Below are 10,586 nucleotides of genomic sequence, written 5' to 3'. Positions count from 1 at the left end.
AAAAAAAAAAACCTACTTACACACTGGATAAAATTGTAGCTAATTGGATTAGTTTCTTTGGTAATGAAATGAAGATGTCTATATATGTGTATGTATGTGCCACGCACATTCATTTATTGGGACTCTCTCTTTTAAAAATATTTTTGTATGTTATTTCTTTTTTTTTTTCTAAAACAATGCTCATCTCTTTTATTAATTTGTGAGCACTCAATAATTAATGTCTTGATACAACAAGAACTGTTATAATACCGTAAATGATGAGAAAAATCTTTGATTATTTGTAACAATTTCCACTAAGAGCAGTATTAAAGATAAAACTCAATTCTGACAGTCAGGAACAGCCACAAGTGGCACCTCTTTACTGAAGTTGTCTCTGAGACCAGAGTGAAACTGTGTCTGAGCTTAGAAGTTCTGAATAGATACTTATGGTGGCCATATTTGTATTTCCATACAAATGTTTCACTGCTGCAGTTACTGTGAGATCTTTTATGGTTTCTAATCATTGTACAGAAAAGATATTCTATCTGGTCACTAGCATTTAAATCATAACCTCAGGTTTCTTTGTCCAGTTTCTAGGCATATTATCATATACAAATTAAATTGTAGTCTTTTTAAATAGGCCTCTTCTATATCTTCTTTAACTGTTTTTGTTAGAATAGAAAATTCCCAAATGTTGTGGCCTCATTTCCCCCTCTACATTCTTAAAGATTATTTGAAAACACAGAGAGCTTTGGTATATGTAAACTGTATCTATTCAAATTTAGTGTATAAAATTTTAACCTGAGAACTTAAGCAATATTCATTAGTGCAAATAAAAATATCAATCCTAACCCCATCACAAACACTCTGTGCGCGTGTGTGTGTGTGTTACTAGGGATCAAACCCATGGCTATGTGCATATTAAACACACACTCTTCCCTAGCCCATTAAAAACATATTTTTATATTGAAAAAAAAAACATTAATTTCCAATCCGGAATTTTACCAAGTGGCTTAAAGTATTTTGTAAATTTCTTTTATGTCTGTTTTAGCAGACAACAGCTGATTCTGATATCTGCTTTTGCCTTCAGTTGGTGCAATGTGCTGTTTGGGTTGAAGTCTGTCAAGAAAATCTGGCTCCCGTAGACCTGTAGTTAGTCGGAAGACAGTATTTCCCAAGCCCTTTCTGTCAGCTTATGCTTTCTCAATGCTACACTAAAGCCTGTCGGCTAGTTCATCCTCCCTCGCTGTTTCCCTCTGAAGCCCTCCCTTTCTTCCTTCTCCTCCCCCTCCTCCTCCCCTTCCTTCTTTCTTCTTCTCTTCCCACCCTTTCCTTTCCTTTCAGCCCACCTCAAACTCCTATCTTCCTGCTAGAGTATAGGCCTGTGCCATCTCAGCCAGCTGTTTCCTGAGGGTCTGCTGTAGTATGGCTTCCGACCCCTTACCCATGGGCCTTTATGCCCTGTTAAAGTCCTTTGCTGTCTCAGGGGTCCAGTGCTTCTTCTGCCTATGTGTGGTTTCCTATCTGCTCATTTGTCAGCTGTCATTTTACTGAGTTATGGAAATCAGAGATGTGTTACTACAGGGGGCAGGGGAGATTCGTCATAGTTCCCCTCTGGATGCCAGACTCAGATTCCAAAATTCTGGGCTTTGTTCGAAAGTTAGCCACTGACAAGAAATACCATCCACTGTTTTCTTTAAGAGAATGTTCACTCAATTCATCCATGAGACATTGTCTCTAAAATACACAAGCCTAAGGACCCAGATTTTCTTACCAAAAAAAGATGCCTACAGCAGAATAGTTGTTTCAGCCACAGCCTAGCAAGCCTTCTAATATGCATCCCTGACATTGTCATAGTATATGGGTATCTAGAAAACTACCATCTTGTCTTTCATCACACAGGCATATTCCAAAGACATATTCCTACTTCAGAGACAGAATTCTCATTCATTCGTTCATTCATTTATTTAGAAACCAGGGTCTTACTCTGTAACTCAAGCTGGCCTGGGACTTGCTGTGTAGCAAGAGCTGGTTTCAAGCTCTATTTATTTGTTTGTTTGTTTATTTATTTAGAACCAGGTTTCAAGCTTACATCAATCCTCCTGTCTCATACTTTATTTATTTGTTAATTAATTTATTTATTTAATTAGAACCAGGGTCTTACTCTGTAACTCAGGCTGGCCTGGGACTTGCTGTGTAGCAAGAGCTGGTTTCAAGCTTACATCAATCCTCCTGTCTCATCCTCTGAAATGCTAAGACTATGGCTGTGAGCCACCACACCCATTCAAGGTGAGATTTAATGAAAATTATTAATCACTGTTTTATGAAGGGACACTTTTTAATATGACTGCCAAATTTATTTACTGTAAGAGCTCACGCAACAGGGAAAAAATATGACTGCTAATAAATGTGGTGCCACTTCCTCAATGCTTACCGGAGTGCTAGAGTTTCCACACTGTCCTCTTTGTACCATTAGAGCAAATATAAATACAGTTTAAAAAAAAAAAAAGATGGAGTGTAAATTTAGCTCGGCTGGTAGAACCCTTGCCTAGTGAGTTCTGAGCAAGGTTCTGTCCTCAGCTGGAGTGGAGGTGGGGACACAAAACATCTTAAGAAATAGTTTTCACCTTGGGGAACTACTGGGGTTTCACTGCATCTTGAGAGCTCCTTGTGTTACAACTTTTAGAATAACTTACTGAAAGTGATTTTTTTTTTAAACTTTGTATCAATGGAAATAAGTTACTTCTAATTTTGAGATTCCATTTGATTACTGTTTTAATTTTTCAAACTCTACATTTGTTTGTGGTGTGAGTGGGTGGACACACGTGTCACCATGTGCATGTAGAGGTCAGAAGGTAACTCTTGGGAACTGGTTCTATCCTGTCACTGTGTAGATCCCAGAGATGAAGCCCATGTCATCAGGCTTGAAGGCAAGTGCCTTCACCCACTGAGCCATCTCACCAGCCCTAAGCATTTCTTCATTGCAAATTTTAGACAATGATTCTGCAACTTCGGAGGCTGATGCTGAAATCGCTGCCAATACCAATGGGAAAGGGAGCCCTGGGGAACAGTCACCCAGCCCTGTCCAGTTCATCAACAGCACTGGAGCAGGGGACTCCAGCCGCTCCACTCTGCAGAGGTACTTGTGTTGGGTCTGTGCGTTCACTTGGCATTGTTCTCCTAACCCATCTCAGAGATGCTTACCCTGAGCAGAGCTAGCAGCAGTGACATCTCTTGTCTTTATCCCAGACCTGGGCATCCTTTCTACTTAAATGCTGCCTGAGCCTTCTCACTTCTTACTGAGTTCACATGGATGTGGATTAATAGGCACGGATTAATGTTCACTTCTTGGTTCCCTTCTCAGCCCTTCTGCGTGCAGGCAGGCTAATTAGGGTCTAATTTTTTCATGTTCTGGGTTTCTGCACTGAGTATGAATTTTGTCCTGTCTACTGAAGTGCATATTGTCCTGTCTACAGTAAGAAAGACATGGTGCCACAGAGTGCCCTGGCATGGGATAGGTACAGAGGAAATTGATGGCAGCCACTGGCATTTCTGCTGAAACTGCACATGGCTCATCCTTTGTATTTACAAGAACCTTATTGCGCGTTACTTCTCACAAATATTAACTGTTGGTTATAAGTAAGTGCTGGTTTTCAACACATAGTATAGCTCAAAACCATCTTCTGACCTCTGGGACTTCTGAACATGCAGTGCACATTCTCCCTCCCTCCTTCCCTCCCTCTCTCAGTATTAACAAAAGTGATATTTAAGCCACCAGTGCTTCCACCAAGAGTATGGGTTCTTATCAAGTAGGGTCCTCTTCCCATTTGCATCATTGAAATGTGCACTGTGTAGTATGGAGTCACAGTGTTTATTGGATGTAAATGCAGACAGTGAGGTCCCGTGATGGAGAGGAACTAGGCAACACACAGATACCCAGTTCATCAGCGCCTTAGATGTCCGAGAACAATAGCATCTTCATACTTCCTTACAGTCATTCTGCTACTTGCCATTTTGTTCACGGCCCCTGGTCTTGTTAGTCCTCTGATGTTCTTGTCACATTTTCTCTATGACATTAAGATGGCAGCTCATGTTTAATGACCTTAGAAACAGAGCTGTCAGCAATGAACTCCCTTATTTTAATCCCAGCTCTTCCACTGTCTCATTATATGGATGCCACTAACTCTAAAAGCCTCTTCAGGCTCCTCATCAGCCTGTGTAAATTGGAAATAAGTGCAGATCACTATTGAAAATAAGGTTCAGTGTCCACACCGTATAGGTCATTGTGTAAGTACAGTCACGTGTCACTTAATGATGGGACATTCTGAGAAATATGTCATTGGGTGATTTTTTTTTTCCCATGATGGAACATCAGAGAGTGTACTTAACTAACTAAAATGGCTCCCGTATCACTGCATATCATCCTTGGGAGTGCCATTATAGTCTGTCCTCATTTGACCAGATTGTTGTCTTCATATGTTCCAAGACTGTACATGAAACATGTAAAACATTGCTGATACTTTATATTGTGTTTAACAAACATAGAAATCATTTGCATTTCTCTTGTCCTGTAAACCTTATTCGCTGCCCATTTATCCTGCCAGCAGCGTTGACTGTCCTCTCTTTCCTTCTCTAAGTGTTACCTTTGTTGCTGAGGGCAGCACGTGCCCTATACTCTGTACCCCTCAGTCCTTAGTGACTGGGCTTCATTCTCTGAGGAGAATAATAGGTACACAGTAATCCCAACTTGGGGTCCAGTCATGGGACAGCATCTACAGCCCTGCTTTCTGGATGGAACTGGGTCACTCTGCCCTTTGATAGGACAAGGCTCTCTCATCTTTCCATTCTGAAGACATGCATTTGACCTTTAAACCTCTGACCCCTGATTGGTTTCTGGTGAGCTTTTTTTTTTTTTTTTTTTTTCTGCTTACAGCGTCATCAGTGGCGTTGGGGAACTGGATGTAGACAAAGGGCTCGTAAAGAAAGAAGAACCCAGTGGCAAAGACAAGCCTTATCCGGACTGTCCCTTCCTGCTGCTAGATGTGCGCGACAGAGATTCTTATCAGCAGTGTCACATTGTCGGGGGTAAGAGAGAGGGGCCCCAATGTCCCAGGAGTAGAGCCTAGCCTCATTCCAGGAAGTGCAATGCTAGCACAGGGTCCACAGTCAGGAAAGCTGTGCTAACTCCATCATGGAAACCCTTGGGGTGAGCACCACTGTGACCTCCGACTATGTGGCTGACTATGTTCTCTGGAGCCTCCCAGGCCCAGGGCACAGTGCAGTGAGCAGTGCCATCGACCTTCCTCCTCTGTTCGTGCAGCCCTTTCTTTCTTTCATGAAATATTTAGGTGCATTTTGGCTCATGGACTTTGAAAGTGTAGCTCTTAGACCGTAAGCCAGCTGGGAAGTGGGGTCAGATTGTAAGAGAGCTCTAGGCCTTCTGATCGTGTTCTTCTCTTTGTAGCTTACAGTTACCCCATTGCAACTCTATCCAGGACAATGAACCCCTATTCAAATGACATTCTTGAGTACGTATCCTTTGATGTAGTCTAAGGAGTTAGATGTTACCAAGATTTTAAGACTCAAACTTAGCCATGAGCCATGTTGTTAGTGTGAAAACTACAAGGGACCTTTGACACTAACCAGGTTAGCATATTTAGATTTTGGGTTCCTAGCAGCTGCTGAGCCTCCTAACCATCCAGACAGGTCCTTTGAAATCACGCTTTGCCCTACCAGCTGAGCGTGTATAATCTGTTGAGAACCCTGAGACTCTGGTTTCTCTGGAAAGCTTGCCCAAATTAAACTTAAGAAGTAAAGATTTTTCTATTTTCTTTTAAAATTTTTAATATTTTTCACTCATAAAAATCATTTAAGTAGGAAAAATACTGAAAGTGTTAAAAAAAGAAAAAGAAAAGTAAACTGTCCTGTTATCGGACAATTGAGTGTTAACTGCTACCACCACATATTTTGTTTTAACTAGTCTCTATATGTGTGTGTATGATTTGTCTTGACAAAATTCACGTCTGTGATTTCCCCATGCTAATGTAGGCTGTCTGGGAGCCCCAGTTTTGACAGTATATAGTATCTCTCTGTGAGATCTACTTTGGAAACTGCCCCTTGACTTTGGAAGGTCAGGTGGATCTATTGTACTGTGGTAAGGAAGCCTTCCTTCAATGGTGTATTTGACAAAGGAACTGAAAATGGAGGCTGTAACTTTTCCTTTCCAGTATTATAAAGGTAAAAGGATAAGAAGGTGTCACATATACAACTCATGCCGTCAGGACTTAAGTCACGGTAATTCCAGAAGCAGAGCAGCCATGTCGCATGTGGTTTCTGTGATGAGGTAACTGTGGTAAGAATGAGGTCTGTGTCCCTGCACTCTGCACGAGGAGCCTTGGCTGCTCCAGAAGCATTAGCTCTGTGGTTGGAACCTTAACTCACCTCACAGAAAAACGCCCACGGCAAGATCATCATCTTATACGATGAGGACGAGAGGCTGGCCAGCCAGGCAGCTACCACCATGTGTGAGCGCGGGTTCGAAAACCTCTTCATGCTTTCCGGGGGTGAGCAAAGTTGCAGTCTGTCTTACAGGTTGGGTTTCTACACTCAGCTGCCCTGCAGACCCACATTGCCTCCTCCGGTGCTCAGCACTAGGACCCAAGTGCCAGGCACAGAGAAAGCTTTGCTCTCTGAATGAACCGGAGTCAAGTGAAATGTTCTCTGCTTCGTCCGTACGTTGGGTGGGTTTTGTTTTGCAGGGAAATGGAAAGTTCCTTTTTTTTCACTGTAAGCTTTGTTGATTTGAGGCTGTTATGGTTTTTGAGAGAGGATCTTGTCACATAGCCCAGGCTGGCCTCAAACTCTTACTCCTCCTGCATCAGCACCCTGACTGCTAGGCACATGTTTTTAATTCTTCAGATAGCAGCATCACTGCAGGGTTCTGTAAAAATGGTAAAAATTTGAGCAAACAATTTCCTATGGAATTCTCAGCTGAATTCCATTTCTAGTTTATTTGTTGACACAGCAGTAAAGGATGATTTCAAATCTCTAACCTGGTGATGAAGGGCTAGAAGACATACAGGCCGCTTCCAGCTTTGCTGTGGCCTCACTATGTTAATCCTGCTTTTCCTGATCTTCTCCTATGATAGGTCTGAAAGTCTTAGCTCAGAAGTTCCCAGAAGGACTGGTCACCGGTTCTCTGCCAGCCTCTTGCCAGCAGGCCCTCCCTTTTGGTTCTGTCCGGAAACGACCTGGCCCCAAAATGCCAGCCCTGCCAGCTGAGAACAAGTGGAGATTTACCCCAGAGGACTTAAAAAAGATAGAATGTTACCTGGAAGAGGATCAGGGACCAGCAGAAAACCCTAGTAAGAGACTCTGGCCTTTGTCTGTATGGAGCTGAGCTGTGCTTCTTTGAATATCCCTCGTCAGGTGAAAAGTAGCTCTCTATCCATGTTCTCAAAGTGCCTGGGGCTCTGTGCATCACACCAGTGCTGGGGCAGGGGTGGCACTGGTCACACCAGTGCTGGGGCAGGGGGGGGGCACTGGTATCGGCAAGGATTGTGTGTTGAGAACAAGCACGGGGAGCAGGTGTCTCAGGCAGAGAGGACGCACAAGGTCTGGGCACTCAGGTTCCTTCCTGGGAGACTCCCTCTGGTCTCTGCTTCTGGATTTGCTTAAAGCCCTGCCCAGAGGCCCTGCCTTGCCTTCCTGCCTTTGCCTTCTGCCTCCTCTTCTCCCTCTCCTCAATCGTCCCTCAAGAAAGGGGTGAGAGACCAGATTTGTTGAGGATAAGGAAGGGGAAGAAGATTCTCTCCGTTCCCACCCTTGTTCCCAACACCAAGTTGTTCTCAAGGATGGACAGTAGATCATCCCTGGCCCACAGGAGGTGCTGCAGAGGGCTTCACTGGTGTAACAGTGGCCACAGAGTCAGCATCATTAGCTTAAAAGTGTTCTTGGCTGACTTTTCCCTGGAGACCCGTCTTGCGGCCCTGCTCCCTCTCTCTCTTGCTCCTTTCAGACCGACTGAACCAGAATAACTCTGCTGGAAAAGACTCGAAGGTGCCTGCTGGCCGCGGTGGCCAGAACCTGCCCACCAGCTGTCCTGCCAGCCACTCGAACCCCCGCACACTCAACAGTGGTCACCTGCAAGGCAAACCCTGGAAGTGAAAGCCTGTGTTGTTTAGTCAAATAAATGTCCCCTCCTTTCGGAACCCCCAGCGCTCCCAACTTGGTCCTTTTCAGAACTGCTGTAGAGAAACAGCCATGCTACACGGGCTGGACCAGGCCCACTTGTCCCACTTGTCCGTCTGCAGCTCCGCTCCCTTCACTCAGGAAGGAGTCTGACAGATGACCGCAAACACCAGAGGCTTGGCAGGCTCTAGTTGCCCTCCATTGTTTACAGAAGATTCATGTCTTTTGAAATTGAATAGGAAAAAAGAAAGATACTTTCTTTTAAATAAGGTCCAGCCTGTTTGGTCTGTAAGCAGTGTTGTTCTGTAAATAATTTAGTCACATCTGCTGGTGTGTTCTTCCCAGCTAGCTTTTTTCATTCACTGTTGATTCATGAAAGATTCTCCAGGTGGGCCTGGCATTGGCCGCTGTCCCCACGGGTGCAGATGAGTTCTTGGTTTCTGCAGCCCACAGGCCTCACACTGAGTCTTAGCTCGCTCTGCAGGCTGCAGGCTCTGCTGGGCATTGGAAGCTGAGGGGAGGTCTGTGAGCTTGGGTTCATCTTACTGGTTTAGCAGAGAGGCTCCATGCAAAATGATCCTCTCCTTAAATGGTTTCCTGGGACCAGAAAGATGTGTGTTCAACTGTCCTCACCAGATGGAGGGCGCAGTACAGGAAGGCCCCAGCAACCTGTGGGTCTGTGCTGAGAGCCCTGGAAGGCCACCACAGCTGTCCCCTTCATAATGAGCCTTGTATCAATTAAAATTTCTCATTGCCTGATGTGAGTCCAGCTATGTTAGATAGAAATCACGGTCACTTGAAAGTGTCAGCTTCACATGGACAAGGGGACACACAGGTGAGGGAGATTCATGAGTCCTCTGTGGGGGCTGACAACCCCTTAAGCCCTTGCTTAAAAATACAGTATTAGTCTAATTGAGTAATTAGTGCAATTTCCTGCTTGCTTTTCATGCTCAGACTGAGCTGTGATTAGGAGGCTGTGATTATAGATTCTGGTTTTGGCCGGAATTTTGAATCGGCATTAATTGAATTGCTAGATGACTGACATCCATTCTATTTAATTGGGGGAACAAAAGACCTCAGGTAAGGATGAGGCCCATGAAGTCAGAGGGAAGGATGAGCCTTGTTAATTTTTATGGTCTGTGATCGTAGCTGTGATAAGGGACTAAAGAATAAATTGTGCTCTTTGTCATGGCAACCAGCTTCTGAAAAGCCAGCTGAAAATTGCCTACCCTTAGGTGGTTACTGCTGCTGGGTGAGAGTCGCCTTAACAGTACTATTTTCTCACCACTTTAGAAGAAAAAAAAAAAAAAGGCAAAGGCCCACAGTATTTCTAGCAGGGAGGCTGTGTTTGTAAGAGAAATAAACGTAATAAATATCTCATGGAGACATATGGAAAAATAACTCAGTCAACCCAGCTCCGCTTCAGAATATGTTTATTCTTCTCCACTTGATTTCCAAAGTGCAACATTTTCCAATGCTTTAGAAATCAAACAAACCAGGGACATTGTTCAGAAGTCAGGCCGTGCCCAAATTTCCACAAGATTCAAGATTCGTGTATAAAATTCAGCCAACGTACACATAGCTTTAATGAGGAGCCTGTCGTGTTTCCCCGAAATTTATTGCCTGAGAGCTTGGTTCAGCCTTTTGCTAATGCCAACATGCACTGGCTTTTTATTTTCTTTACAGCATAGATCGAAAAATGCAAATTTTTCCACACTCAACTTTCCCCTAGCATGGACAAGATTTTCAGTCATCTTTGACACGTATACGTTTTTAATGAAAATACCTTTTCTCAGTGACAGGGTTCGGGTTTGCCAGTAGACCTCTGCACCCAATTCTGTTTTGGAAGTCTCTGTCTGTTCCTGTTCTGCATTCCCGCCAATGGATGTTAGTGTTAGAAATGACTGTATATACGTACAGAGACTGTTTCGGCAAAGCTGTTAGAATTGCTGTGTATTTACTGGCGTGCTCTAGCAGGCTGAATGTATTTCCATGTGTTTCTCCATAGTTCTTTGCCCTGTTGCCAAGTCTCAAACTTCCAAGAGAGCCGACCCCTTCTGCACTCAGTGTTCCTCTCCAGCACTGTTGCTTCCTAACGTCCCACTTTACCAGTTTCTTCATTAGATTATTTGACATGTATTATTTAAATGATCAGTGATACTTTGTGCAATTATGAATGTTGAAGATTAAAGAACGTAGTTACTAATTTGTCGTTTGCTATTAATGTGCTGAAACCTGCCAACTTCTCTCTTCCTTTCTGTCAGAATGATTTGGGGGAGCCCCGGGAGACTAGAGTGATTTGAAAATGTACCTCTTTTTACTGCATTTCCCAGAAAGGCGTATGTTCTTTGCATCAGTGAATCTGGAAATCATTCCAGTTTAGAGCAAGAGACCATAGCTTTCTAGTCGGAGACCCG

At 43.7% G+C, this 10,586-nt stretch overlaps 1 protein-coding gene across 2 annotated transcripts in view; it reads left to right on the top strand.

The window, feature by feature from the left end:
• The window catches only part of Cep41 (centrosomal protein 41), a 39,741-nt gene extending 29,366 nt beyond the window's left edge, over positions 1-10,375 (top strand). Inside the window, exons 6-11 of one of the 2 annotated variants that reach the window (XM_021190242.1) lie at positions 2,974-3,118; positions 4,913-5,064; positions 5,444-5,511; positions 6,428-6,542; positions 7,128-7,343; positions 7,997-10,375. In XM_021190242.1, coding sequence (XP_021045901.1) covers positions 2,974-3,118; positions 4,913-5,064; positions 5,444-5,511; positions 6,428-6,542; positions 7,128-7,343; positions 7,997-8,145 — 845 coding nt within the window. In that variant the 3' untranslated portion in view covers positions 8,146-10,375. The remainder of the gene's footprint in view (positions 1-2,973; positions 3,119-4,912; positions 5,065-5,443; positions 5,512-6,427; positions 6,543-7,127; positions 7,344-7,996) is intronic. The other variant, XM_029535602.1, reaches the window with a different exon arrangement.
• Positions 10,376-10,586: the final 211 nt, after the last annotated feature.

Source organism: Mus pahari, chromosome 2 (assembly GCF_900095145.1).
Source record: "Mus pahari chromosome 2, PAHARI_EIJ_v1.1, whole genome shotgun sequence".
Classification (NCBI taxonomy): Eukaryota; Metazoa; Chordata; class Mammalia; order Rodentia; family Muridae; genus Mus; species Mus pahari.
Note: the sequence above shows the minus strand (reverse complement) of the source record. Positions and strands in the feature narration are given on the sequence as shown.